The 25,333-nt window shown below is 37.8% G+C and overlaps 2 protein-coding genes across 3 annotated transcripts in view; one reads left to right on the top strand and one right to left on the bottom strand.

Annotated features, from left to right (window-relative positions):
* Positions 1-3,224: 3,224 nt before the first annotated feature.
* On the top strand, positions 3,225-24,685 carry LOC127456766 (influenza virus NS1A-binding protein homolog A). 2 transcript variants are annotated; one of them, XM_051725346.1, is made up of 15 exons: positions 3,225-3,392; positions 13,947-14,187; positions 14,418-14,552; positions 16,443-16,612; positions 16,828-16,903; positions 17,017-17,190; positions 18,023-18,148; positions 20,305-20,412; positions 21,434-21,560; positions 21,687-21,914; positions 22,306-22,427; positions 22,514-22,640; positions 22,784-22,915; positions 23,095-23,268; positions 23,512-24,685. In XM_051725346.1, the coding sequence occupies exons 3-15, from the start codon at positions 14,442-14,444 to the stop codon at positions 23,766-23,768; spliced, it is 1,932 nt and encodes a 643-aa protein (XP_051581306.1). In that variant the 5' UTR covers positions 3,225-3,392; positions 13,947-14,187; positions 14,418-14,441; the 3' UTR covers positions 23,769-24,685. The 2 variants fall into 2 exon arrangements, with proteins under 2 accessions (XP_051581306.1, XP_051581307.1); XM_051725347.1 differs by lacking the exon at positions 20,305-20,412.
* LOC127456764 (transcriptional protein SWT1-like) overlaps positions 21,872-25,333 on the bottom strand; it is a 40,570-nt gene continuing 37,108 nt past the window's right edge. The window contains exon 19 of the mRNA XM_051725343.1: positions 21,872-22,010. The gene's annotated coding sequence lies outside the window, so the exon portion shown is untranslated. The remainder of the gene's footprint in view (positions 22,011-25,333) is intronic.

A 25,333-nucleotide genomic window follows, 5' to 3' on the forward strand; every position in this document is an offset into this window, starting at 1 on the left:
TTTTCTGTTTTTATTTTATGGCCATAATTAAGATTATTAATGGAACTATTCATTAAATATATTAAATAAATGACATTGATGACTTTGCCACAAAGAAGTCCAGCATGTGCAGTTTTGAAACCACATTTCCTTTATTTATTTTTTGTTATCATTTAATTAATAATTTAATTATTAATTTCAAACAAGCAAATTTAATTTAATTATGTAATTAAATTATACCTAACTCTTACCCTAATCATGTTTTTTTTTTTTTTTTTTAATCAGAAGGTAATTTGGAACAGGTTGTTTGTTATTGGTCAAATTTGTTATTTGTTATTCATTATAAATAATTTTTAGTTCATATTATATAAAATTGGGGGAAAAAAGCTTTGCAGTAAATTGGTGTTCAAGTGAAAAAGGGGGCGGGGGTTGGGCTGCCAATCTGAAATCTCGCCTAGGGCACCAACAGAGTCTGGGCCGGCCCTGGATATGTGTATAAACATGATTTTAGTGTGATAAAATCATTTATAAACTTTTTCTGTGTAAAGTTATAGCCAATTTTACAACTTCGATACCATGATGATGTCAACAAACCCTAAAACGACTGTAAAAATGACAATTTAAACAACTTTACAGCTCAAATAATACACAAGTTTTAACAGAAAAATTAATGCAAGTGCTTTATACAATTATAAAATTCACATTTCTGTTTAAACCCTCCAAAAATTGGCCACATTCACTTCAGTGCCTCACTGTAACTTCTATTTTTGCTTCTTCTTTTTTTTTTTAAAGGAGGAACGAGTCGAAATTAATTTTTGTGGTAATCAACATTATGCCACAAATGCTGTCGATGAATGAGGAATCACACTCAATCAAGTAGCATGCTGGAGTTTAGCATGGTTCAGCAAAGGTTTTGTATAGTCCACAGTTATATTCCCTTTTAGAGCTTTCATTTTGCTGAAAAAAGTTTTTTTTTTTTCCTTTTTAGCCCAGTGCTGATACACATGTCCCTACGAGAACATTCCCTGGATGCCTCACGTGTGAGTAGCTGTTGTGAGACATGACCTCTCACCTGAAATATTAATACTGCTGCTGTCAGAACACATATGTGCCACTAGACTGAGCCTGAGGATTTCAGACGAGCTAACCACACAATTACCCACAAACACACACACACACAAAATCTGATTAAATGATCCAATTAAGCATGAGGCGTCAGATTGGCTGTGTATCCGTTTGAATCTTGAGGGGATGGGAACATGGCGCTGGGTCAAAACTGACACCACACATCTCATCAGTCTCTTAAAATTCTGGAGGGCACTGCATATGCTTCATATCAGCTCTCACAAACTGTATAATCAATATTTAAATGCAATGGGATGTGGGAAGTAACAATTGTTGAATCGTAATAAGAATGGTAATACTTTACAATAAAGTTTTATATGTTAACTTTAGTTATTGCAACATTGGGTATCATGAACTAATCATTTTTTAGAGCATTTATTAATTGTGGTTAAATGTTAATTTATAAATATACTATTGTTCATTGTTGATTTATGTTAGTTTCTAATCCCTTAAAGAGATAGTTCACCCAAAAATTATTTCTCTCATCATTTACTCACCCTCATGCCATCCCAGATGTGTGTGACTTTCTTTCTTCTGCTGAACACAAACAAAGAGCTTAAGGAAAATATATCAGCTCTGTAGGTCCATTCAATGCAAGTGAAAGGTGGCCAGAAAAGGTCCAAAAAGCATATCAAGGCAGCATAAAATGTATCAACATGACTCTAGTGGTTAAATTCATATCTTCAGAAGCAACATGATAGGTATGGGTGAGAAACAGATAAGTACTTTTTTCCTAAAAATTCTCCTACATTCTCAGTAGGTGGCAATGTGCACAAAGAATGTGAATCGCCAAAAACAAAAATAGAAGAATGTGAAAGTGAAAGTGGAGATTTATAGTTAAAAAAAGGACTTAAATATTGATCTGTTTCTCACCCACTCCTATCATATCGCTTACGAAAATATGGATTTAACCATTGGAGTGGTCTGGATAAATGTTATGCTGCCTTTATTTGCTTTTTGGACCTTCAAAATTCTGGCCACTATTCACTTACATTGTATGGACCTACAGAGCTGAGATATTCTTCTACAAATCTTTGTGTTTAGCAGAATAAAGAAAGTCATAGACATCTGGGATGGCATGAGGGTGAGTAAATGGTGAGAGAATTAATGTCTACAACTTTACTGTAATCATTAGAATTATATGTTTAACCTATTTCATATACTGAAATTCTAAAATATATATTAAGATATTAAACTATTTCCACATCAGTTCTATGTCCTTTGCTGTTACAAGTGAGCATCACAAATCACATAATAAATATAAAAAATACATTGTTTATACAGTGGGATCCTGGTTATATGATGGGGAACAGCTTTATTTTGGAAACACATGAGCAGCCATGTTGCTTAGGAATAAGTCGGCACTTTAAATTGCCACAAATTAGTGGTTAGACCACAACTAAGAGAACAAGACAAGCACAAACGCTGGCCCCTGGACGGATACTGACCTGCTCCCCAGATAGGGGCACAATGGTCTCTCCGGTTTAATCCTATCCTTCATTTATGCATACCACTGTTTTTAAAAACCCTGATCCATGGGTGGACAAACCCTTGTCAGTTCAGTTGTTGGTGAGGGTTTGGTCACAATGGCCAGGATGTTTCTAGAGCCCCTGTTACTGGCATTGTGCGGTCAGTGAATTATACTAGCTGGCAGTTACAGAATGGGCAGCTTAGCACGGCCTTGTGCTCATGTGTCTATAGTCCTACTGCTGATCCATTAATCCAATTAAGATTTACAACGCTGTCTGAGGCAGCATAAGTTTTACCAGGGCAGGTGAGAGGGGATAATGAGGAATATTTGGCTCTGACGTCACATACAATCCTTGCCGTCACAGGAGATGCTAAACTGCTTCCTCCTCGCACATAGGGAGATCAGTGAATATATATGTGATATGGGTTTAGTCTGTGTTTAGAGATGTGAAAGACATAATTAGATCACACAACCTGATCTCATTTGTGGACATATGCAAATACAGCCACTGCCCCAGAAATAGTAGGACTAGTATGGTAGTGCCATTTCGAACTCGCCCATACACACATCGTCTCGTCGGTACTTTTCCGCAGGCGGAGCACTAGACTTACGTCACGCACGACACAGCATCTTGGATTTTGTTAAGCGCGTGCGCGCTTAAGCGTCGCTGTCAAAGCTCGCGCATATCGAGACCCGGAGCGAGAAGACTCTACGGACTCTGAAACCTGCCACATCTATTGCTTCAGCAATATCCACAACCAACAGCTTTAATTTGACCTTAAATATGTCTACCATCGTCTACTGTCAAACAGATCAGGTAAGACTTTTTCTTGGCGGATCAGTCAGTAACGTGTGAAGCTGCGCGCGTCGCTTCAATCCTCCCAGTATTCGAAAATTCACTGAATCTAAATAGCCAGATCTGTAAATTTGATTTGCTTGTATCCATGATGTTTTGTTTTACACGTGTAAATACTTGTATGTACTCACGCGATTACCTTATGTTGCACTGTAACCTTCCGTGCTCGCCCCTTGATAACCGCGTGCGTTCTCTCTTTAGAGAAAGAGACTCGATTGTGTTTAATGCAGTGCTTGCACTGTCAAACCGAGATTTTAATATTGTCTGCTTACAATTATATCCAGATTCGACTGTTATCAGTTGTAACCGTTGATAAGATCACCGATCTGATCATCTGCCTATATATATATATATATATATATATATATATATATATATATATACACATTTTTCTTTAAATCAGTGATCAGAATAGGAAAAGGTTCAAAATATATTATAGTACATCGAAACAATGTCTGGCAAAAATACATGCGAACAAGATACACTATAAATGAGGGAAAACCAGCACCGGACAGTTTGATTTGTCAAGGTTGCGAAAAGAGTGGCCGGTGTGGTTCATTGAAACCAATATGTGTGTTTCGACGCAGAATAGAAATTGTATCTTTTGTTAGGTGGTTGGAAAAATAACGACCAGGTCCTACTGACCTAGTTTTGGGTTTCTTACACTTGCGCGAGGGGCTGAGAAATGTTCTGGTCTTAGTATGATGCAAGGCTTGTCTCGTTGTGCGGGAAATGTGGTTAGAGATGCGGGGCGTGTTAATGGACATTTGATGTGGCCAATAGTATCGCTCGGGCTGGGCGTTCTGGCCAATCAGCATTCGTGGAATGTGTGGGGGCGGCAACCACAGAATTTTGTTCCTGCATGTTTCATCATTGATAGCGGATTCAACGTAACATATGGTAACCTTGGTTGTAGGTTTTTGGAAGTGAAAGTCTCTCCTGCGATTTTATAGGTGTATTTTTTTTAGACAGGATTATAAAATAGGGGTGAGTTGTTCGAGCAGCGGTTTACTAAAAACATGCGTTTGAGCACGAGTTATTTTTGAGTGATGGTCAGAAATTTGTGACCAGAAGTATAATTGTTTGAAATTTTCATAAATGTAATGTTCAAATTTGTATAGGCTAAGAATATAGCTTGTCCTGTCTGTACAGTCATAAAACAAAAATAAGAGAGAAATTGTAAACTACCATAATGCTTGTTACCTCTACAACAAGTAAAAAGTGGCCATATAATAGGGCTTGCCATGTAGGGATTTTACTAGTTTTAATTTACTGTTTGTTGTTTTCAATATATGAACATAATACCCATGTAATATTATTTTCTTCAACCTGACATTGTGTTCCCTCTCCCACAGAACATTTCATGTAGCCAATACTGTGTAAATGCATAAACTCCAGTCATACAGTATTTCATAATCCCATTTACGCTCACATGAAGCAGCAATTCCCCTTCCTTCAAATCCATTTCTGTTCCATATAACCACATCTGCCTATGGACGCCTATATGGAGGCACAAGGCTTCATTTGTAAGGGAAATGTGTGCAGCAAATGGCGTACTCCTACAAACCATTTGCTTGCGTATTTCAATCCTTGGCGAAGATTACCCTGTCCACACTAAAAGTGAGAGATAAGAGGCTGTTTCTGGTTTGTTGGCATAGACTTTGGACACATTTCCAGCGTATTTGCAAATCCAAAGAAAGATAACAGTTCATCTTTTCTATATGGTAGAGAATTGCTCAGCTCTGTTCTGCCTTGTCATTCCTTGATCTTTCTGCCTCATTTCTGGGCAGCGATTGGTGTGAATCACTTAGAAGTATTTTGTATGATGGCCCGTATGAATAAAATCAGTGTTCCGTTCCTTTTACAAATATTCTTTCCACACATAGTGCAGGATTATTTGATTTTCCAGCCTGTTTTCATGTGGTTGCTCTGTTAGCTTGCTCCTTTAATTGTATTCTCCCATTAACCTTTCTTTTTAAAGGTTAGTGTTTCATTAGTGAGCTGTATATATATAGTGTAAATAAGAACTGTGCTCTGTGATAGCTAGGATAATAACATCCCTTGGCTTGAACTCTCCAAAAGCTCCCCTTTGCCTTCTGAATGTAGTCTATTAATTTACAAAGAAGTTAAAAAATAGATTCTAAAAATGAACGAATTACTATGATGAAACATTAATAACGTGTATCCTTTCCAGTTTTCATTCCACATTTCTAATTAAGAGTTTCTTTTAAATTACATAAACTCTTCCATCAGACTGGATTTATGCTGTAATGGAAAGAGCAGTAGTGTGTATTAGTTTAGATTAAGAGAGAAGAAATCAGGGATTTTGCCAGTTATGTAACCCCTGGAAATGCAGCTCAAAAAACTTTAGCGCACATCTGCATTACATTTTTTATTATATAAATTCCACCGTGCTTGTTCCACAGCCTCTTATGATCTTACACATCCATTCATAACAAAAGAGTACAGAACTGACCATAACTTTATTTCCTTTCATTTTAAATTGCAGTCACCTTTACCCCAACCTTTCTCACCCACTGCACTTTCTGAGCATTTTATGCAGATTCTGCTTAAATGTATCACTGTTGTGCAAGGCTGCAATCCATTCATGAGTTCAAAGGTTCAGCAAGGACTTTGCTGACTCAATGTGAGCCAAACTTTTTGGCTATTCTAGACTAGGATTGTCACAATACCAAAATTTCAGTAGTCGGTACCAATACGAGTAAAATTTCATGATTCTTGATACCAATTTCGATACTAAAACAAAAATGTATAGTATGCTATTGATTTTTTTAGGTTATTTAAAAAGTTAAATAGCAATGTAAATAATAGCCTAAACTAAAACAACTGCATGTTTCCTTTAAGTTTAGTTACATGAACATTGCTTAAATTTTCTTTAGGGCCCTAAGAAATGTTTTATTTTTTCCCAAATCTTGTTTTCCGTTTTATTTTTTGAAGTTTAATGTAACTTCTGAAAATGGTGTCTAATCAAATGAATTCATTAAACTTTAATAAAATAAAAATAGAGCAGTTGCTTTTCAGCATATCATTGCATTAGTGTAGAGCCGAGGAGGGCAGGGCCGGGCTGGAGTGACGCACGCCCTCCTCGGCTCTACAGTTAGTCTTTATTAAAGTTTTAAAAACTAATTTGATTAGACAGTTTTTTTTTATGATAACATTTTATTAAACTATAAAACACGGATTTCAAAAATAATGAAATGGAAAACGTGGAATGTGGGGAAAAAAACTGATTTCATAGCGCCCTACTTGCATTGCAATGTGGTGGCCAAGTGTTCGCATCTGCTCTCACATACTTCCGTAGAGAATGTTTCGGCCTTAATATTGCACATAAACAACAAAGAATGAATGTAATTTGTTTTATTGGCAATACACACTAGTCTAAAGCTTTTTACTTAATGTCGCTAAAAATTACATTTTATGGAAGGCCTTTTCACACCAGACATGGTTATGAGAGGCGAACTGCCAGCGAATGGCCCTTTTCCATAGAAAGCAAAGACAATGTTCACCATTTGCACATTCACGCCTTTACAATAGGTGGCGACAAGCAATTTTACTCCGGTACGGTAGGTGGCTCAATGCACCTTTTGAGCAGGTCAGCCCTCCGCCCATCACCATGTGAGAAGAAGAACTAACCACTTGACAAGTCTGCAAAAACAAACAAGAAAAGCACACTATCCTGTAACAAGAAGATTGAGAAAATAAAACAGATTTCTCTACAAGCTGCAGCAGCGATAAAGAGTGTTTTTTATTAACCGATTAAGTGAAAACGTGTAAATATCTGTTACAAAAAGACTGATTAACTTTCTACTTGAATTAGCCTATGCAATTTTTTTTCGAGGCCTCCCTGAAGTCTCTTATATTTGACCCTTTGCACTTAAGTTTACTCAAAAAACCTTACATCAAGGTTAAACCAAACTAATTCAAACATGAAACTGTCCACTATCAAGCTAGTGACCTTAATCTGAGAGCAGTTGGTCCACTTGTAGTGGAATCAGGTCTGTTACTTTAAACCAGGGCATTCACAGGTCAAACAGCAGATAAAGCCTGCAGTGACATTGCAGCTTCAGACCAACTCACAAATTTCCCTTTTGTGTGCTGACAACCACAGCATCCCCAGACAACTATTGATAGATCCAAAGGTTAAAAGATAAAAAGATGGGCAGTTATTAAAATGCGTGGTGGCAGAAAATACTCAGAAAGACCTTTTTTTTGCGTGTAATTCTTTTGTCCCCACTGGCATGCTGTAAATAGCATGCTCAGTCAGTAAGCATGTGACAGACAGTGAGACGACAGGGAAAGAGGAGAGGATGGATTGCAGATGGATGAAAACGCACTGCAACAGTTGTGGAAGCACTCAACAGATAACACAGATTGAGCAACAACTTAATGCATTGTTGAAGGCCATGTGTAAAAAAAAGGAACTGAGGCTAAACGGGTTCAGTGAGTTCCTTGCTTAAAATTTTAGATAGTTTTACCAGTCTATCCCATGACCAGTGGCAGTATGTGTGTATGCATAGATGTAATTATATTAGTCTCTGTCATGAGTACCTTTTTATGCAAGTAACACTTTTATTCTGGGATCTCTGCCAACTCTGTGAAAAAGGTGAATTACATTACTCGGTGTCACACACTCACAGGCTTTCAAACATTGACATTTATTCATTTTTTAAACAAAACAACCTTCAGCAAAGTAAATGTATACATTTATCAGTATGCATGTTCCCTGGGAATCAAACCCATGATTTCAAAGGGATAGTTCACCCAAAAATTACAATTCTGTAATCATTTTATTCCAAACCCAAATGACTGAATGAGCTATTAGGCAGTCTTTTATTATTTCTGAATTCAGTGTTTTAAAGTTTAATAAAATTTTATCATAAAAATAAAAAAAAATGTTTAAAACAGAACAATTACTTTTCATTACATTAAAAAGTTACCATTGCATTATTTTTATACTATGAAGTGCTTCTATTTGGGCTGAACGATTAAGCAAAATAAAATAGAAATTGCGATTTGACCCAGTGTGATTTTCAAACCACGAGGGCTGCGATTGAATTAATTTAATAAATAAATAGTCTCAACGCGCTGTCTGCTGTGCTGCTCCTATGTGCATGGCTGTTTTGTCTATAGTGTGTAGTGCTTTCTTAAATACATGTAAATGGGATCTTTGTATTACACGTGGTTTCAGAGTGGTTCTGTGCTCCATACACACAAACTCTATCTATCTGGTGCCCTGAGTGACAGATGCGCTCTGAGTTCAGTTAGGTGTACTGACATGCACTGAGCATATTATTTAAAGCGCCCCAGATTTACTTTAATTGCACATTTCTGTAATTTCACTGCTACAATTTACCATACACATTTAAAATAGCCCCACGAGAGTGGGTTTTTGTTGACAGCAAGGCAGATGAGAACATTTCACTGCATTAAAAGGTTGTCAACTCAACTTCAAACAACATATATTTATATCCCTTCAGTTTTCAAAATAAAAGCTTCCACTGAAATAAAGGCTTGAGGGACTGCATAGTAAGTTAATAAATTATTAAAGAAATAAATTACTATTAAATAATAATACATGATTATTATAATCATGATAATTATTATTATACAATAATATATTTATATTTCTTATTTAATTTATATATTTCTTAATATTATTATTGCAATAATATAAAATTCAAGTTGACTTTCAAAAAAAATTAGTTAATTTTAGTGTAGATTTTTTTTTTCACTTAAGTGTGAACACCCTTTCAAAAACAGTATTTCTGGTTGGCAGTAAAGCATAGGCAAAACATGTTTTAATTTTGGTTAAAAGGAATCACACGTTTTTTGTTTATCATAATCGCAGTTCAAATCGTAATTGCCATTATTTTCAAAATAATAATTTATTTATTTATTTATTTATTTTTTTGTCCAATCATTTAGCCCTAGCTTCTGTACAGATCCTCACAGCAGACTCCAAAACAAAACATTGCATTATTTTTTTATCAAATGAAGTGCTTCTATACAGATCCTCACAGCAGAATCCAAAACAAAACATTGGAGTTATTTTTTGTTAAATACAGAGCTGCACAACATAGCATCACAGCATTAATGAAATCAATGATAAAAGCTTTTATTTAGTACAAAAGCACTCTTGCTTGTGAGATATTGTTAAAACATAATTTTTATTGATTTATTATTATTATTATTATTACTACTACTACTACTACTATTACTACTACTACATTAAATATGAAGCTGCATGCTTCAAGGTTAATCTGCTACACACAGAGCGAGTGTGATGATAATGATCAGAGACTATTAAGCCTTGAAAGGTATCAATGCAGTGTTGTCAGTGGCCAGATTCACACAATAATTTTGAAGTGCGCAGCACATGCAGACTGTATTTTTGATCTATTTAATCACAGCCTTTTGTTGTTTAATCGCACAAGGATATCACTATTTTCATTTGATTATTTCTGCATTCATACAGATTTGATCCCAAATATGTCAAATTCCGTGACATTCTGCATTTTATAGTCAGTTCCGTTTTTATGACTGGATTGCGCACTTTCGTCCGTGTTTTCATAGGGCCCTATGCGCGGTCCAATTGAAAATGCTTAACGTGCGTTCTTGCGTTACCGTGGCAGGAACAAACCTCAATACTCAAGGGAGCGTAGTTACCTTCAAACGTCTGTGCCAGTAAACTGGATGTGTCATTATTCACATAAGCTTCTGTAAATATACTGACTTACACTTACTTGCTCAGCAATATTCTCTTCGAACTGTTGCTTCTCCATGACAGTAGTTGACTTGAAAGAGAAAACCTACCATAGAAGTGGACAGTTCACACTAATCTCTCTATAGCGCACCTTGCACAAATGCTGAGAATGTAACGCGTACTTGCGCTGGGTTATGAATTGCGGTCTGACACATTTCAGAATGCAACGATGTGTGAAATCGAGCTTGTGTTGAAAGATGTTTTTGTGTAATTGTGTAGACTATGTTTCGGCGCTTAGTCTCTTAAGCAGGCTGTTCACCGACAGAGGTTAATGAATCATTCAATATAAAACAATACTTAAAAATCGGTTATGCAGAGTAGTTTAGTTGACACTTAAAATAATCAATATCGTGTTAGTCATAAAAAACAACCTCAGCTTCCGTTGTCATTTTACTCATCCTTATGCTTGAAATTGTTTCTTGCAAGCCTCTTCAAGAGGAGCCTTTCTGTGATATCTCTGTAGGTAAATTAAGGCCTATGCTTTTCCGATTACATGGTTTTAAAAAAATCTGGAGATTAGAGGCCACCACTGCCTGCATGGCACATTTGCATTTACTGAGGCTGAAGTGGATGTGTGTGGAAAAATACCAGAACCTTTTCATGTAAAGCATGAGGATTCCACACACTGGAGCTTGTTTGTTTTCAATTAGCTTTTTTTCCTATCCCCGCACAGCTGTAACCACCTCGTTGTGGAAATGTGATAAATCGCATCAAAAATTCTGAATGATTTGTTGGTTATGAAACCATCCATTCCCCACCAATTCCCACCCCCAAAGTGGTCCATCTGATGGCTGAAAGGACCCGTGGAAATTTCTGGAAGCATGTGTGTGTGTGTGGTAGAGAGGTTAACAGGAGGAGAATGGAGAGAATTTGTGTGCTAGTGTTAAAGAAAGGGTGAGCAGGGCTTGACCCCAGAAGGGTTGCTGTGTGTGTCTTGAGATTTAGACAGCTTCCTGTTTTAAATCTGTATGAGATCGTTTTGAGCCAGATTAATTTGCGTCCATCCAGACAGTTTTCCACATGTGATAGACGGACATCTTTTGACTGTTTTGGCACGTTTCGCTATTTATTCAGCATCTCGTGTAGGAGCGCTTTGTTTTGTAGATGCTGTGTCAAGTTAAAATGATCTTCAACCTTTACAGGGTTCCCGTGGATCCTTAGTCTTAAAATGTCTTAAATTCAGTTTTCCAAAATGTAAGGTCATAAAAAGTCTTAAATATCTAAATTATACAACGAAAGTCTTAATTATCATTTAAAGAGGTCTTACATTTTGAGGCGGAAAGACAGGAGTCTTGATATGACCTAATGTGATTATCAGACTTCAAAAGACTATGATTTAATTAAATGCATACGCTGCATCCTTCATAGTGAAAACGCGGCACTGTTGTATTTTCTCCAAACTAGCGGGGGCTTTTGAGTGTTTCCAGCTGTTGCGGAGCAGTTCGCAATCATTGGGCCATATCGGAAATTTATTACAAGCTTTCACTAATAATCAGCTGTTGATGATGATGATGGTATAGTGTTGATGAAATATTTACTTTTAATTGTTTATATTGTAATGGGTTGTACATTATTGTAAGAGTATACATTTTATTTCCCTTATCTGTTTGAATGAGCAGCTAGTAGCAGTTAAGGGCATACATTTCAAAATAAGAGTCCCCGGTGTATCTCAGTCGTTAAAGTTCAAAGTTCCGTGCTATGAATCAAATATTTTTTTATTCATTTATTTATTATTTTATAATTTTTTTCTTGGTTATTGGTATTTTGGTTGCACCATAAACTGCATCTGGAATTTAATTCGATTTGGACTCTTGTAGCCTCTGTCTAGCCCTCCCCATCACAGGAAGGAAATACTATTTAATATTACATTTAATATAGGCTAACAATTTTAAAAACTATTGGCAGATTAATTGCCTTTCTTTCAACACATTATCATATCAGCGAAATCCGATATTGGTCGACCTCTAATTTGTATTTATTTATATAATGGTAAATAAACAGATTTTAAAGTGTGGAAAACATGTCTTGAATAATTAAAACTTGCATATAGCCAGAGATTATTTAGCAGAGACGGGCCACTTCCATTTAAATGAATGGGAGAAACTGGAACGCCCAACCAGGGAGCTCCGAGTGGTCAACGGATGTAGAAAGGAGGTCCCACCTTAAAGGTAGAAGAGCTAATCACCTTTTATATACAGACATCCCCTGTCAAGCAACTCAGTAACGCGCATGCGCATTAGCTATACAATCCGGTAAAATTGCGTGTTTTAGCATAATATGAGGTAAAGAAGAACAATTTATAATACCAGTATTATCACATTATACTGCTGATTTGAAATATGTTCTTTGATCGTAATCTTGACCAACTGTTTTTGAGATTTCGGTCTTTCTCCATTCAAGTAGATAGGAGCTGCACTAGCATAACTGGAAATAGCCTCCTGAGAGCGTTCCAAAGATGGCCGACAGTGGACTTGCTAGAAAGTCTTTGATTATAGCAATGTTAAAGCCTTGTTGATGATCGATCAAGAAAACGATGATGATCATGCATGATGTGACTTTTCACTTAATTTGAAATTCAGTGACAATTACCTGACAACTAAAAACAAACGTGTCGAGGGAGCTTATTTTACATTTTTAGATTGATTACGTTGTGATTTTGAGGGGTACAATGATTGTCAGATATGTCTCATAGCAACCAAACTGATATACGATGCTGCAATGCTATCATTACAATAATCAAGAGAGTGTAATTAACCGTGTTTTGAACACCTGTCTCTGCAAAACTTTGCTAAACATGTTTTATTATCATTTAATGTAAGAACTTTGACTCGTTAATGGATATTATTTAATAAAAGTGAATGTATATCACTGACTGAAATCCTCCCTGCCCTGGGCGTCGACATGTTTGCGTGATATAACACACACCTGCATGTCGACGAAATGGGAGTTGAACATTATCGCACGAGTTTCCAAGTTAGAAGTCCGACATAATGTGTCATTCCATTGCACTTTCCCGAGTTGAAAGGTGGAATTTCTGACTCTCCGAGTTGAATGGAACGCTTAATGAATCATCACAGCAACAACAGTATGGAGCATCACGGCTTTCCCCACAGGAACAAACACTTGGAGACACACACACACCAGGCGTGTGGCAGTGGACTCAACGCACTGAAGCAGCGCATATACAGCAGGCGAATGTTTCAAACAGCTAGACAGAGCGCAGCTAAATGGAACAGAATGCAGCGTCTTCAAAACTGAACTTCAACTTAACACGCATATTAAAAACCCAATGTTTATGGCGTCTCCTGTTAAGCCAACCGCGATTTGAAAATAGACAGTTTAGACAGTCACTAAAAAACTGGTGCGTGCTTACTAAAATTACTACGGTAACCTGAAGGAAGAACAGACAGACGCACGTTGTGCACATTCTTTCATTGAGTTGGGCAGCGATCCTTCACATAATGACAAAATATGATGCATTATATTTTGTGTAATCTTTTGTACATTTTGTAACAGATTATTTTATAGCAACCTATAATAATGAATAGATGATATACTGGAACAACAAGACGCAATGCAGCAGCCAAAGACGTTTGTCAGATAGGTTATTATATATACAGTTATGCACATGTCATTGCCCCTCGAGTAATAAGTCAGAGTACTCAAGTAGACAAAATTACCACTACTAACTAGCCAAACCCTGACCCTTTTCTTTGTTTTATGTCCTGCAGGTTATAATGCACGACCAACACAGAAAAGGTTTGAGTCTATAGCCAACGGGACACCCGAGGACTTGATTGCAGTCACTCTAAGCCTGAGAGTTTGAGTCACCTCTGCCCCCCTTGCCGTGCCCACTGGTTGCCTGGCATTGCCTTTTCCATCCACTTCGTAGTGAGGAAGACCTAGGTACCTGCCTTTTCACGGCTTTCCAAAGACAACTATCTACCCCAGACCTACATCATTCAGTATTAGGTAAGAACAGTACTGAGTATTATGTGTGCACAATAGGATGGATTTGTATTGATTATATAGACTGTGACAGCTTTTTGCCTAGCAGCTCGGATGAGTGGTATACTGTATATCGTGTATATTTATGTAAGATACAGAGTGTGAGTAGAGACTACACCACACTCCAAGCACCAAATGTTTTGAGGAAAAATCGAAACACTGACACAAATCTGTTTTGTTTCACTTTTGCACAGGCTAAATTTCCAAATCAAGCAAAAATGATTCCCAATGGATATTTGATCTTTGAGGACGAAAGTTTCCTCGATTCCACTGTAGCCAAGATGAATGCCCTAAGAAAAAACGGCCAGTTCTGCGATGTGAGACTTCAGGTAACACACCCTCATTGAAGCTTCTTAATGTCCATGACGTTAAGAGTCACGCTGCAGGTGTTGATCACAGCTGAAACATGAGACAAGGAAGTTTCATTAGACACAGTTCCTGGAACTTTCAATGGCCTTAACCGAGTGATATTCATTATTAAACAAAGTAAAGCACTCTGTATTCAGAAAGGAAGCTATAACAATTCTTAAGAGATTTAATAATAGTTAGAAGTCTTTAGATTAATTTCATTTAATTAACCCAAAAAGACTTTCTTGTTCCAAATAGAAATTTTATAGAAGTGCTCGCTATACAAATATCACTATTACTATTATATATTAAAAAAAAACCTAGCCTTAAGTATTAAGCTTTGGCAGACACTTGCACCATTTGTGCTATGGACATGAATGATACCTCTAATTGTGCAGCTTGTCGATGAGAGGTGTGCTATTACTTTTCTAAGCAATAAGAGGTACATTTATTGTCTGCCGTACTATACCAAGGGACTAGAAATCTTTTTTTTTTTTTTTTTTTACTTTGGCCCATAAACAACCACACAGAATGCCCTATTATGGTGGCTGAGACTTTTGCAAATCTAGTTTCTATACCTGTACCTGTTTTTGAGTTTGTGCTTTTTCTGCAAGTAAAGGGAATCAAAATGCTACCTTCCTTTTGGTGTCTTAGGGATGCACCGATTTTGAATTTCTGGACCGATACCTATAACCGACAATTCACAGCTCATTGTGGCCGATACCAATAACCAATATTAAAATATATATATATATTTTTTAATTTGTAATCTTTTATCCTGGAACTGCTAGCTAATTCATTAAAAGCTACTCATTTGAAAAATAGGTGTCATTTAAAAGCTTGGAATTTGAACTTGACCCTCTGACCAACTCTTAACTGCTATTTGCTATTAAAGGTTTGGCAGATGTAACAAACCAGAAATGTGCCTATATTACAAATGTATGCTGATTTCAACGAGAAATAAATGAAAATACACTTGCATAAATTTTATGGTACCCATTCATTGTGTATTTACAGTAATCCTCACGAATCGCTTGCAGTGAGAGAATAATAAACTTCTAACAGCTGTAATGCATTATACCAAAATAAGGCGATAAATTAACAACATGTAACGAACATTAAACAAAACACACAATACAAACCCTAATCTCTGTATAGATGGTGTAATATTTATACCGGCAATCAGACTGCGAGTGCAGTGGTGGTTTGTGTGCGTTATGTATGTGCACGCATTGTGCACATGTGCATCTCATTCACAGACGCTAATTACAGTTCTCATCTGTGACCATTCTATTGTATATCTCATGAAATGTGAACACAATAATCATAATGGGTATAGGTACAGATCATACAGATCGAATAGTCATGAGTCATAACATTAGAAAAGTCTCAACTCGTAAATACAAGCACATTGGTTTTACTTAGAAACTGTGTTTAGCCATCTCACGCCACTCTGTGAAAATTATTTCAAGATCTGTCCACCGCGTTATGCTGTGTTTAAACTTGATTTAATCGTGATGCTTTGCTGTAAGTAATTGTTTATGTTTCATGAAGTAATACATGAAAATGATTGCCCCCAAGTAATGTATATGTTTTCATTAATTGCCTCATGAAACATTAACAGAATTTGGAAAATGGCATGGCGGTACTTGCAGCTGATGATCCTGAATAAAATCAGCCTCAAAACAATGTAACAAGGTGCCGAGATGTTGAAATAATCCCCTAACAAATTATCGGCTGTAATTCCACTATTGGTGCTATAATAATTTTTCGATTTTCCATGTTATTGGCCAATAATAAATCGGCTGCCGATATATCGTGCGTCCCTACTTAGAGAGCTGATGTTAACCTCTGGCCCTTTACATCTGCAGGTATGCGGTCATGAGTTGATGGCTCACCGGGCTGTGCTGGCCTGCTGCAGTCCGTACCTATTTGAGATCTTTAACAGTGACCTGGAGCCTCATGGCATCTCCCTTGTGAAGTTTGAGGATTTGGACCCTGAAGCTGTGGAGATCCTTCTCAACTATGCTTACACTGCCCAGTAAGAGACAAACAACACACCTGTGCTTTGTTTAAAGATGCAATATGTAACTGACTAATCAGGGCCACTTAAGAGTGGCATTATAGGAGTCACAATATATATATATATATAAAACATTATTTAATGTGTCATCGTTTCTGTTGTACTACCATATTAATGACTTGCTAGTTGTGGCGAGCACTGATTTTTATGTTCTTTATTGTTGCTCTCTGCAGGTTGAAGGCAGATAAAGAGCTGGTTAAGGAGGTTTACTCTGCAGCTAAACGACTCAAAATGGAAAGAGTAAAGCAGGTAGGATTTGCATGTACTTATGTATTCATGAGCCTTGCTCTGTTGTAGTGACATTACAAGATTTTACTAAAGACATAAACAGCCCTAACTGACTCTTTCATACTTGCTTGCAGATCTGTAGTGACTACCTACTCTCTAAAATGGATTCTCAGAGTGCAATCTCCTATCGTAATTTTGCCAGCTGCATGGGAGATGCGCGTCTGCTGGGCAAGATCGACAATTACATCCAGGAGCATCTTCTAGAGGTGTCGGAGCAAGAGGACTTCCTCAAGCTGCCACGCCTTAAGGTGAGCTCACCTTTACATTGCGACATTTTTTTCTTAATCAGTATTTTTGTCTTGTTTTCCTGTAAAATATTTAAGCGTCCTTAAAACAACAGATTTATTGGAAGTAAAATTGTGCATGATATATAGATATATGTAGTACTGTATATACAGTGGGGTTCAGAAGTCTGAGAGCACTAGTGATAATACTTCTATTTTGCATTATTTTCTAATGTAATACTACATTTTAATTTCAAATTATATTATCAGCATATCAATTTGAGTAAAAAAGCTGAATTGAAGAATTGACATGAATTTCTTAATAGTTGGTTTGCCTCTCTTTTGCTTTAAAAAGGTTTTGTTGTGAATTTTTATTCAGTATTTTGTTCAGTTAAGCAACCCTAAAACAAAATAAAATTATTTGAAGCAAAATTGTGCAAAATAATAAGATTTGTTTTCAGGGACTATATCAAGTTTTTCTTACCACATTGATAAATAGTTTTTTTCATGTTTAAGCATAAAGCTCCCTAAATTTGACTAGATTTGTTTAAAACAAGAAAAAAAGCAATTTGCCAATCAGGTGTGGAAAAAAAACAAACTTTAATTCAAAATATATTCTCTAAAAAGTCTTAATACTTTATACAGGTTTGCTTTTCAAGTAAATATACCTATCTGTCTTTAAGGATATTTAAATAAAAAAAAAGACTGATTATGAAAATGTTGTTTTGCAGTTTGACCTCTCGACTCATCTTGAAAAGGACATAAAATCCTTAAATCCTTGATTGTGCACCTAATGCATTTATGCTAAATATGCATTAATAAGCTTCATGTTCAGTGTGTTTGGTTGTGTTTATAGTTGGAGGTGATGCTGGAGGATAACCTGACCTTGCCCAGTAACGGGAAACTATACTCTAAGGTGATTGGCTGGGTACAGCGCAGCCTGTGGGAAAATGGCGAACCCCTGGAGCGACTGATGGAGGAGGTCAGTAGTGCGCTCCACTGTGAGCTGCTCTCTCCCTTCCCTCCCTTTTCCCCCTCGTATTTCATCCCATTTACAGATTTAACAGGTCCGTTCACACCAGCCTTTCTTACGGTAGAGGTCAGTTGGGTTTGTCCTCTTTGCCTTCTTTTTTTTTTTGTTTCCTCTCCCCCTTAACTCACAAATCACCCCGGGCCTTTAAGTGTACATTTAGGTACAGAATGGGGCTGTTACACCCTCCGTAAAGGCGATTGGTTAGTCCAGGTGAGCAGAACTAAAAGCCTCCTGATTGCTCAGTGCTTTACAGCAACTGTTGCCACAGCAGCTACTCTATGACTTTCTCAAAACACTTGCAGAAAGTGACATGGCATGTTGCCGCTTCAATGACATCTCTCTCTTCTTTAAGCAGGTGTTTGTGTGTGTGTTTTTGCGCTCTGGGAACCAGCACTAACAGTTCTTCCTCCCCGCTGATTTATCTCTCCTTAGGTTTATTAGAGCAAACATCAGCAGGACTCTCACAAGACTGAAGAAGCCAAGACTGGGGCCCTCCAGGGTAATGAGTCAGTGAAAGCAAAGAAAATAACAAAAGAAAGAGGGAGCTGTGGCAAAATGAGTGCTAGGCTCCCGTCTGTTAATAAAATGCACCCACCAACAGTACACTCATTCAAAACGACACTTAAAATCTCTGAGTATCACAGAACGGAAGACAGTGTTGCAAATACCCCATAGAGTTTCATATACTGAGGCCCCATAACTAATTTATTGCATTACCAAACTCAAAGCACACACTGATTATACCATATGTAAATCAAAGCTTATAGCACAATTGCTCTGTATATACTTACAGGAAGTTCACATGCCTCATATTTACAATTTGCTGCACACACAGTGGGGTCCAAAATTCTGAGACCACTTGTGAAAATTTCAGTTTTTGTTATTATTATTACAAATGATATTATCAGCAATTTCAGTGAAAAAAATAAAAAATACATTAATTTCAGAATTTCTTAGTTTATCTGTGCAAAACCTGATGATCCATGATATCCCAGCATGAATTGAGAATGCTCCAAAGAGTATCTTGTGTGCTTCAATGCAAGCAAGGAAATCTGACAGGGTTAATGTCACAAATGTGCTTATTTGATGAATGACCTAGAATTAGTGCAGATACTAAAGTTTTTATTTTATTTTTATTATTATTTTATTTGATGTCATGCCATTTCTTTCTGTAAAAATTTTATTGGTTTACTTCCAAGTTTAAATTAGGTTATGAATTCAAGATTTTCAATGTGGACTCAGACTTTTGAACTGCCATTAAGGTGCTTTTAGATTTACACCTTTTAAATCAACACTTTAAATGAAAACACTAATTTAATTAAATACAAATGAAAGAAAGGAAAAGAGCCATCTAGTCTAAAAGGCTTAATGACTGCACTTACAAAGTGCTTTATCCTTTAAAAGGGAAGTGGAAACTGAGCGCAGCTTAAAAAGATGTTCTAGAATCGGAAGTCGCTACTCAGTTCGTAGTTCCTTTAATCTGCTGTTGGACATATTCCCATTGAAGCACAGATTATTTATTTATTTTTTCTCACACGGATCTGTTTAATTTCTTTTATTCCTTATATTAGTTATTTTAAGTTTTGTATTTTATTTGGTTTTGGAATTACTTTTTATTTAAGATTGAAGACTCGTTTTGGAGCTATGAAAGTTGTAAAACCAGCTAACCAGAATTTTACATGATGACATCTGACTTCACTAACCTCCTCAGTGGAGAAGATGCCCACCAGATGACTGCAGAACGTGCACATGGATCTAGTTTTCCTATTTTCCTCTCCAGACTTGTTGACAAATGAAGGTTACCGGGATGCTTTGTGGTCAACAGTATTGTGATTCAGAGTCTGCTGTTTTCAGTGCAGTGATTGGCCAGAAAGTGCTGAAGATCTTTTGAAATGTCCCTCTTCAGAATCCTGTACAGAAGCAACACTATGTTCATATTCTTTAAAGAAGCTTTTTCACCAGCGTCCTGCAGACTGGAAGTGAGCAAGCAGCGTTGCACTCCCCTCCTTAATCCCCCCACCCCCTGACCCCCGACCTACGTAGTTGGGTGCTCTGTTGCCATGGAGACAGCCACATGGGTTCTGTTGTCGCTGTGTGTTTTGCAGGTGCAAACGCTGTACTATTCGGCCGATCACAAGCTGCACGAAGGGAGCCTGCTTGACGGGCAGGCTGAGGTGTTCGGCACTGAGGATGACCACATCCAGTTTGTGCAGGTACACAACCAGCACCGAGCTCTTCTCAGACTGGACCGCAGCAGGGCCATAGCAAACACAGGCCTGCTTTTGAGACTTTGCTTTCATGCTAACAGAGCAACTTCTTTGTTTTGCTGGGCTGTTGAGTTTGATAAACTTTGTGAGCTGGTGAGATCCTGGGTGCTTGAGCTCACCCTAGTCCAGGGGTGCTCAATCCTGGTCTTGGAGATCTTCCTTCCTGGAAAGTTTAGTGCCAACTCAAATAAAATACACCTGAACCAGGTAATCAAGGTGTAGAGGTTCATTTGCATCTAAATATGCAACAAGATGTTCGAAAACTGGTGATTTTTGAAAAGTATTAATGATACAATAGGTGAACAAGATCAGGAACCTACTGCATCCACTGAGATTCTGATATGAACCAGTGGACACTATGCTGTCCAGTAAGCCCACAGGAGCTGAGGATCCATAAGATTCGAAAAGTTAAGGAAGGAAAAGCAGACAAATGTGACCTTTTTTAACAACTTCTGAATTTTTTGCAGTTGGCACGTCATAGGTCAAAGAACTTATGGGTCGAGGTAGAATATCCAGGAATGTATTTATAATACTTTAAACCCCTGAATACTTAAGGTACTTTATGAAGGGTCGACAAGTTATTTCTTCATCGAATTCAGTACATACTCTAAAAGTACAGTGATTAGGACACAGCCATGATAATTACGTACATGATAATTAAGCTGTCGTGTTAGAGTAGGGTGGCAACTAAACTTTGCAGGAAGGTCGATCAACAGGACCAGGACTGAGCACACCGACCCTAGTGTGTGTGATGTGTGTGGAATTGTGGGTTGGGTTTTTGTGCTGCTTATAGTGTGGCTTTACATTCTGATTAGATTTATATAGAAATCAAGTTTAAACTGATGTAGGCCAAGCATCAGAATTAGATAAGATGTTGAGTTGGGCCTGCACCTGGTCTGGGTCTGTGTGAAGTTGTGTATGTGTGGACCATGGGCTCGGAGTCTGTAGCTGCGCTATGCCTTTGCAGAAGAAGCCCCTACGTGAGAATGTACCCCGACAGCTGAGCACCAGCTCCTCCGGCAGCCTCTCCCCTGGATCCGCCAAACAGTCCTTCAAGCAGGAGTGGAAATATATTGCTTCAGAGAAGACCACCAGTATGTCAACACCTTCCATACCTTCATTAGATCATTGTAATTGGGGTTTCATTATGGAAACAAATGCTCTACAATCAGAATTGATGGAGTCTCTTTAAGTAACCATCTTTCTCTGTCTCTTTACAGACAATACATACCTGTGTTTGGCTGTGTTGAATGGCATGCTGTGTGTGATCTTTCTGCATGGGCGCAGCAGTCCCCAGGCCTCTCCCTCTGCCACACCTTGCCTAACCAAGAGCCTGAGCTTTGAGGGCCAGCCGCTGGAAGAGGAGCAGGACAAGCTGCTGGCACCCATGCACTACGCTCGCTCCGGCCTGGGCACTGCTGCTTTGAATGGACGACTCATCGCCGCAGGTCAGTGGGTGGAGACATCTCTGATTCCGAAGAGATGATTTCTGTTTTTCTCTCCTACTTTTCTCTTCTCACAGGGTTCCCATAGTCATGGAATACCTGTAATGGAATTTTTGTAGTCAATATACATTTTTCTAAAATATTTAATTGGCTAGATATTGCTTTTGTGTAGATTAAAGTGTACCAGCCATAGTGATGTCCAATTTGTGAGCAAATCATTCTTTCGAGTTGTTTTTTTTTTTTAATTAATTGTCCTTATTGATCCCTATTGAGGAATCAAAAATTACTGGAAAGGTCATGGAAAATAATGAAAATTCATTGCCCAAAAGTGTGGGAACCCTTTTATTTTATTTTTTTGAGAGAGAGACTGTCTGATGGGCTGTCCATTACTCAGGTGGCTACAATCGTGAGGAGTGCCTGAGGACTGTGGAATGTTATGACCTGAAGACTGACAGCTGGACTTTCATCGCTCCAATGAAGACTCCACGGGCTCGATTTCAGATGGCTGTGCTCATGGTGTGTACAATTTCAAACATCAAAGGTGCATTAAGAAGTGTGCCAATTCTAATATTTGTTCCATTGTTGCTTTTTTATCCAACCAGGGTCAGCTTTATGTGATGGGCGGATCCAATGGACATTCTGACGAATTGAGTTGTGGAGAGACATACAACCCCAATGCTGACGAGTGGAGTCAAGTGCCAGAACTGAGGACCAATCGCTGCAATGCAGGTAAGGAATGAGATGCCCTCAGATCTCATAATTACATTACAATGACGAGGCTTTGAGGTTGTCCCTCCAAAATGGATGCATGTTTAAGCGACACTAAATAAAATACAGTAAGTTTAGTACATAATGCTTATTTGATTTTCCAGGTGTCTGCTCTCTGAACAACAAGCTGTACGTTGTTGGGGGATCAGATCCGTGCGGACAGAAAGGTCTGAAGAACTGTGATGTTTTTGACCCTGTGAGCAAAGCCTGGACCAGCTGTGCCCCATTAAACATCAGTAAGTCACATTGACATCAGAAAATATCCCTGATTACACTATAATTTGTGCTTCCACAGAGGTTTAAGGTACTTAAGAGATCGCAATGTAAGCATACAGCAGGAATTACATTGTTGAAACGGCAGATAGTAGGATAGGATCTTCTGATGCTATCCTACATTTTATTTTTATGTCTATAGGGAGGCATCAGGCTGCTGTGTGTGAGTTGGATGGCTTTATGTATGTGATTGGAGGAGCAGAGTCATGGAACTGTTTAAACAGCGTGGAGCGTTACAACCCAGAAAACAACACCTGGACCCTCATTGCCCCAATGAATATAGCCCGCAGAGGAGCTGGAGTGGCCGTCCATGAAGGTAACTTGCACCGATTAAATTGGCAGATATTTGGACTTTATAAATATCAGCATCGACTGATAGATATTCCTATTGGCCTGCTCTCTAGATATCTACATTAGGCATTAAAAAACCTATATCGGTAGATGACTAGTAAGAACAAAGGACAAATGGCGGGACACGATTACAGTTCATAGAAAACGGCATTGATTTAGCTGTACTTCCTAATGTTTTACCAATGGTGACCAGTTTTCTCTCTCTCAGGTAAACTGTTTGTGGTCGGTGGCTTTGATGGCTCCCATGCCTTGCGTTGTGTCGAGGTGTATGACCCTGCCCGGAATGAATGGAGGATGCTGGGTAGCATGAACTCGCCACGCAGCAATGCCGGAGCAGCCGTGCTTGGTGACATCATCTATGCCGTCGGTGGCTTCGATGGAAATTACTTCCTTAACTCAGTTGAGGCCTACAACCCTAAAACAGACGAGTGGAGCACCTGTGCAGATGCCTTCACCAATTCCTAAGAGCCAGGGGTTAGGAACCATGCGGGGCGGGAGGTGGGGGGGATCTCACTCAAACTAACAGGCTTAGTGACGTAATCGTGCTTTGTGATGTCCTGTATGTATGTGGGTTGGCGGGTCTTTTAAGGGGGGGGTTCTCGTGGGGGTCGTCACTCAAGTCACCCATAAGATCGAAATTTCTTACAGTGTTTGGGAGGGGGGTTGCTGATAGCAACATTAAGCTTTTGCATATTGCATACTTTATTTTTTGTGTTGTATATATTGTTTTGTGTTTAATTTTTCTTTCAATCTTTCCGTTTCATCAAGAATGCCAACATTTATTGCACATCGAGTGTACCTTTTTGAATTGAGAAGTTTTTGGGAAAGGATTCTCAGAGTTAAAGACAGGATTAGTTGGTTGAACCCAGTTGTGATTCAGTTTGATTTAGTTTTTTTATGCTTCATTAGTGAATTTAGCTCAATTAATTTGAAGCTCCATGCTAAAAAAGCCTTATTTTACAAAATGTTCAAATACATGGCTTTACTTTTGTGTCATTAGCCATGATGCAGGATTACTGTACCAATCTTTAAAGATGGCCTTTTTTATATTTTTGATACACTGCTAAGTAACCAATAGATAGATTGATGAGCTAGCAGACTCACAAAACTCATGAGGTTATGAACTTTAAATCAGTGCCAGTTTAGTTACACTCGTACATAGTCGATCATGCTTAAGTGCTCCTGCTTATTAGATCTTTTGTTACCATTTTTGTCAGATTCACGCAAGTGAGACGATACTTATTTCTTAACACCTCTTTTTAATATTTCCTGTGTTTAGCATTTGGAAGCAACAAAAATGTTTTTGGCTCCAAGGTTTTGTTTACTCAAATTCTATATTCTCTAAATTCTGTATTTCCTTACCAATAAACCATTTCAACCTGTGAAGTATTTCAAATGGTCATTTCTCTACAAGCATTGCAGTCAATGCATTTATAATTCTTGCTAATCTAGCAGTTAATTGAGTTTAAACAGTGTAGGCCTCATTTAATTGGACTGTGTATTGAGGTGTTTTAACACATTTCATCTATATAATTTAATTTTGGTGGTATTAAATTTATTCGGCTTGGGATCAGATGAAGGCCAGGGCCATATTTTTCAAAGTAAATTACTGGAAAGCACTATTTCATGTAAAAGTGGAGGTGTGTTGTTCTAACCATAAAGTGTGGTCTCATTGTAAAATTTTTCAATTATATAATTTCATGGCCCATTTAAATAATTTATCAATTTATCATGTCAGATTGATTCTTGGATTGACACTAGCCCAACAAATCCTCTTCATTCACAAATGTTAACCTGTCTTAATCCCCAACAAATCACATGTAAATTATGCTGGCAGGAAGTGGGCCAAAGGCACAAGGTGTAGAGGAGGGATTACAGGTCCTTTCCGGCACTGACTACCTACTGGATTTAAGCAAGAAGTCACTAAATGACCTTCCAATGTGTGCCTGTGATTTGATATTAAAAAAAAAACTGTTAAAAATGTCTTGTTAACAACTCTGCAGTCTTATCAATTGTTATAATAATCAGAT

This window comes from Myxocyprinus asiaticus, chromosome 19 (genome assembly GCF_019703515.2).
Source record: "Myxocyprinus asiaticus isolate MX2 ecotype Aquarium Trade chromosome 19, UBuf_Myxa_2, whole genome shotgun sequence".
NCBI lineage: Eukaryota > Metazoa > Chordata > Actinopteri > Cypriniformes > Catostomidae > Myxocyprinus > Myxocyprinus asiaticus.